The following is a 5,493-nucleotide window of genomic DNA, read 5'->3' on the forward strand; positions in this document are numbered from 1 at the left end:
AATCATTAGATTGGTAGCTTTATCCACAGAGTTTTGGGTTACAGCTTTGTATTTCCTTTCACTTTATATCTTCCCTACCCTGTTTTACTTGTCTATAGAATTTTGAACTGTTCAAATTCCATGTATATCTTCAATTTAGCTTTGTAGTTTGTACTGCAGCATCATATTGATACAATAATCATTCCAACCCAAAATGATCGACACATGCCTTTGTTAAACAAAAGTATACCCCCCCCCCCCCCCCCCCCAAAAAAAAATAATAATAATAATAATAAAACAAAAAGATCAGCAACTCTACGTATCTTTTAATTGATCACTAAACCAGTTAAGAAATAGGGTCTCTGAAGAACCCTAATCGCTCTCCTTTTCAGTACAAAAAATAGTAGTATTTTATCTTCAAATTGGTAGATGGTGCCAGATTCAGTTTATATGCAATTGGTATTCTATATTCAGTAAATTGGTATTTTATTGTGCCATAATTGTAAAAATCAATAAACTTGAAATATATGCATATAGTAAAATTTCACAATAACAAAGGTTGCCATTCTTTGGAATCTATAACAACTTACAATAATAACTTTGAATGTAGAAAACCTAGTTTTACAAATAAAAAGCTAATCCTGTAAGAATTTTGCAAATGAGGTGTGAATTCATGCATCTACGAAAAGCGTTCACCTACGGCTTTCAAGAAAGATTAGATATTGCGATATATGGATGGTAACTTACCACCAAAAAAATACATATAACAGTAACCGTGTACATCACTCTGTCTCCACTACAACTTCACTGACATTAAGGTCCGCTAACGTCTCCTTCCCAAATAGCGTAAACCCTACTGTAACCTGCAAAACAAGATTTTAAAGAACATTTAAGTATTCCACTGAAAACAAAATAGTGACTATAAACGCATCTCGTATCAAGACAAGATAGCATACTAGGATTGTTAGACTTTTTTCATTATATTAAACATAAAAATGATGAATATTACATACTACTCCGACCTTTTTGTCATATAACCATATAAAAGAAAACTAGAGAAGAGAAGAAAATAATGTAAACATGTACTCTAGTATAGCAATTTCCAACTATTGTACCAAACAAAGAGATTACTTATCAATGATTAAACATTCAAATTCAATCCATATATTGTCACAATACTGCTGCAGCAAGCCAACAACAACAAAAGAAATGCTAAATAACAAAACCGAACAGAAACATAGCTTGAACTGCAAAAAATCTAGGCAGTTTCAAGCTGCAGAAATCTGGGCACTGGCAGTTTAAAACTGCAGAATTCTGGGCAGTTTATAACTGCAGAATTCTGGGCCCTTTAAAGTGCAGAATTCTGGGCTGCTGGGCTTTTGTTTTAGGTTTTAATACAACTGGGTGTTATGATTTATGCAACTGGGTTACTGGGCTTTTGTTTTTTTTTGAAATTAAACTCCACTCGACCGACTGGGTCTTCCAGTCGACCCGACTAGTCGACCCAATCGACCAGTCGATCTTAAGTCGGGCGAAATACTTACATTTTCCTAGTCGACCAGCCCAGTCGAGCCCTGCACACCGACTACTCGACTAGTCGATGACTAGTCGCGACTAGTCGAGCGACTCAACAACAATGCATACATACTTGAGTAAAAGGTCAATTCTTTAAAATTATACAAAGGAAATGTAAAAGCAGAGAAGCAAAGCTTATCGATAAAAAGGCAGCTTACCATCCCTGTTTTCTGGTCTAGCTTCTTAAGTGCGCCTTTAAACTCCGCAAATGAGCCAGATAAAACTCGAACAGTTGCACCTGGAACGAGGAGCTTGTCTTTCTTTCCTGTCACAAGTGCCTCCGAAGCTTTTTTGGATCGTTTCTTCGACTTGGAAATAACTTTGACCTCCTTGGAATCTACCTCAGAGCTCTTTTTGAGTTGCTCTTCATTAAGAATTCTTTCTCTTTCCTGCTCTTCCTCCCAAGCTCTGTCAGTCTTTTCTTGTTCTTCTTTTGCTTGCCGGAATATTGCTTCTATATCATCAGCTGATACTGGTCTTGGTTTATTGATTTGTTTTTTGCTGAAATAGAAATATATTTTCACATAATGCTGATATGCTTGATATGCAGTACATAATGGAACCGTCAAGCAAGCTTCCCACAATAAAAGGGAATATTGTAAACAAAATGAAGATGTTGTGCAGGAAATTAAGGTTCTGTGCTATTATTACTTTTTACATTCCTGGAAAATGACAATATTGTAAGTTTGCAACTTGTCTTGCATAGAATTTATCAGTAGCAGAACCTTTAGAGAGTTAGCACACTTCACTTCTGAACTGCATACTGTAGAGACTAGAGACATAAGCCCCACTTCTGCAGGCCCCTATACAGGTTAGCCAGGATATGGAAAACACTATACTATTATAGGTTTCCCATCGACAAAAAAAACTAAAGAAATGTCTTACAGGGATGTAGTGTACTGACTATAGTGCAATCCCTCACCATAGTCCATACAAATTGTAGAATGTATCGTCAAAGTTACAGAACAAAAACAATGACCATATTTTGAAACTATATGTAGACTATTGGTAGGGAAAATAAGGCTAAAGAAGTTAAAATAACATGCTCTCTCTATCTCTCTTTGTTTACACAAGGTATAATTTTAGTCTTAAATCCAGCAATTTACAAATTCTAGCTCTGTAGGAACTTACTCTAACAGTAACAAAAATCAATAAACAGTTATAAATTCAAGATGCACTATTTAGCGAAAATAATAAAAATCCAAGATGCACTATAAAAATAATCAAATTTGTAGGGCAGCCAAAGGCTAAACTCTTACGTATTTCCGACCTTTGAGCCAATGAATCCTCCAACTCCTTCACATTCTCGTATAAAGTCGTGTACATCCTTGTTCAGTACACAATTTAAGAAAACACACCCAGGGAAAATCGGTTTTGGTTTATTAGATATTGTCCCATTTTTCAGCTTCCTTTTGATGTGGACAGCGGGAGCATATACCTGAGTACAAACATTAAAAAATTATTGATCCAATGGCCTTGGTATAAGCATTGTTCTAAAAGTCGGTGATTAATCGCAATTAATCACCGATTAATCCATGTTCCATAGCTCGCCAAACTGATTTAATCTTCGATTATTCAATTAATTATCCGATTAATCTTCGATCAATTCAATTAATCTCCGATTAATCCTTGTTCTGTGTCTTCACTTTTTACAACACTGGGTGTAAGTACTATGCAATCCTGACCGAGCTACCCTCGTGTACAACTTTCTATATTAACTAAAACCAAATTAGAATAAGAGACCTAATTTCATTCTGGACGGAGCTACCCTCGTGAATTAAACAATTTTTCTTAAAGAGCTGATCAATCTGATGAACACCTACCACTACCAGAATTCATCGACAGCAAACTTCTATAAATATAAGTAACAATTAATTTAAACATTAAACAATAAGCTAACGTAGGGTATCAACACTTCAGGAAACTAACAAGCAAAGGTAATAAAACCGAAAAGGATATGTTTCACAAAAAAGTTCAACCCTGAATCTAATATCTGATACTAGTAGGGCCTAGGTATAAACAAAGTTCACTTTATGTGGCCGGTTAGGTATATATAAACAAACTTTACTTTATGTGGCCGCTTCTCATGTGCACACCCTTACATCTTTCAAATTTCAATGCCAGTTCTCCAAGGGGTGATTCTAGAAGCCTAACTTATCTAACGTATTGCGCTACATTCAAGTGACCTAAACAGGCTTTCCCTTATGATTATGATTTTTAGCAGAAAATAAAACTCTCCCACCAGAAAATCAGGCATAAAGTGAAGTACAGTTTGTAATCTTGCCTGTTAATACTAAACCATTAAAATGGATTTCCATCCCAGATGACTTGTTTCTCTAGTTTATGATTTAAATACTAAACAATATAAACACCCAACAGTTCCTCAGAATAAACGAAAATGTACACTCATACAAACATCAAACAGTGAAGCTAATAAAAAATACTCAATATCCAAGAAACTAATAAGGAAGTGTAACTAATATAAACAAAAAATGTTAAATATCACAAATTTATCAAACGATATATTCAGCACCATGAAACTAAAGTATATGAGAACCATATAGACACAATTTAGTCATACACTTCATACTAAAATAATTAAACACACACTAGAAGACGCAACTGTACGGTTCAGTAACTACTAATTTATTTAAAAATCACCCAAGTTAGCGCATGAAAGGACCCAATTTTGAAGAAAATAACTGCCAAATTCGATTAACACATATCATTTCGCAACCTGAAATACAAACCTTGAATCCAGTAACTTTACAGTTCAATAAATACTAATTCATACAAACATCACCTATGAAAAAAAACAATTTCAAGAAACTAACCCGCAAATTTGATTAAAACAAATCATTTCAACTAAACCTTGAATCCAGAAACAGTACAGTTCAATAAGTACTAATTCATACAAACATCACATAAATAACATAAAAAAAAAAAAAAAAACATGTTTTAAGAAACTAAGAGGCAAATTTAAACCTTGAATTCAATTTCCGGGAACTTCCTGATAAGTGCCCGGGCGACCCTTTCAGCCGTCTCCTGACCCGAAATCCTAGAAACTCTAATAATCCACCATTGAGGACCCAAATCTGACAAAGTATCAAGATTGAGCTCTTCAGTCCAAGACTTGTATCTTTTCTTGGGCTTCACCAAAAGCTTATCTTCAACTTGTTCTCTCCACCCAGTACCAGTAAGTTTACTCTCTCTCCTCTCATTTCTCATCTGTCTTCTCTCTCTAGCACTCAGTGTTTCTGAAACTATGGTGGTGCTTGCTGAGACTGACAAGAATCTGGGTTTTCTTGGGGTTTGGGAGAGATGGGCTGGTGGGGGTGGTGGTAATATGTTGTAAGGACACCATGAGAGAAGCCATTGATGTCGTTGCATTATCATCATCTTCTTGATTTGTATATGAATCTCTGGGTGTGGGTTTAAGACTTGTTGGATTGCTTATATCTTTATATTATTTGGGCTGATATGATAATTCTAGTTTCGGTCTTTTTTGCGCTGCCATTGCCAATAATTTTCGTTAGATTACGTACACATGATTTATCGTTATTCCGTCGATAAAATGCTAACATTGTTATAAAATAATGGGGCTGTTTCTTTTTGTTGACTAGTTTGTGTCACTTTTAAGAAATTGAAAATGTTAGCTTCTCCCTCCGTGTTTTTGCTTCCTTTTCAAATACTTTATTAACCTATTTAATTCTCACTTCTAATCTATTTCTATACTTTAAGCAGAAAGTCACTTTTTTTAAGTTTGCTTAAACGGTCACAATATATTAAGTGATTGCAAGTTGTGAGAAAATTAATGAAGGAAGTTTGGCGAAATGTATCATATAAATTACTCGGTTTTTCTATGGTAAGTGCATAGGTACTAAGTAACAAATTTCATATTTTTAACTCATTTTGATTGGCTACTACACTAGCCAAACC

The 5,493-nt window shown here is 34.8% G+C and overlaps 1 protein-coding gene across 1 annotated transcript; it reads right to left on the reverse strand.

Annotated features, from left to right (window-relative positions):
- Positions 1-479: 479 nt before the first annotated feature.
- Positions 480-5,118, reverse strand: LOC108210637 (uncharacterized). Its single transcript, XM_017382009.2, has 4 exons — positions 4,540-5,118; positions 2,814-2,992; positions 1,713-2,055; positions 480-842 (listed from the first exon to the last, which is right to left on the reverse strand). The coding sequence occupies exons 1-4, from the start codon at positions 4,951-4,953 to the stop codon at positions 762-764; spliced, it is 1,017 nt and encodes a 338-aa protein (XP_017237498.1). The 5' UTR covers positions 4,954-5,118; the 3' UTR covers positions 480-761.
- Positions 5,119-5,493: the final 375 nt, after the last annotated feature.

The sequence above is a fragment of the Daucus carota genome, chromosome 3 (genome assembly GCF_001625215.2).
Source record: "Daucus carota subsp. sativus chromosome 3, DH1 v3.0, whole genome shotgun sequence".
NCBI classification, from domain to species: domain Eukaryota; kingdom Viridiplantae; phylum Streptophyta; class Magnoliopsida; order Apiales; family Apiaceae; genus Daucus; species Daucus carota.

What these genes read in the sequence shown, in the direction of transcription:
- LOC108210637 (XM_017382009.2), bottom strand. Translation starts at nt 4,953, where the DNA reads ATGATGATAATGCAACGACATCAATGGCTTCTCTCATGGTGTCCTTAC. An exon ending in GGCTCAAAGGTCGGAAATAC is followed by an intron (nt 2,056 to 2,813) that starts GTAAGAGTTTAG and finishes TTTCTATTTCAG; the next exon opens with CAAAAAACAAATCAATAAAC. An exon ending in TAGACCAGAAAACAGGGATG is followed by an intron (nt 843 to 1,712) that starts GTAAGCTGCCTT and finishes CTTGTTTTGCAG; the next exon opens with GTTACAGTAGGGTTTACGCT.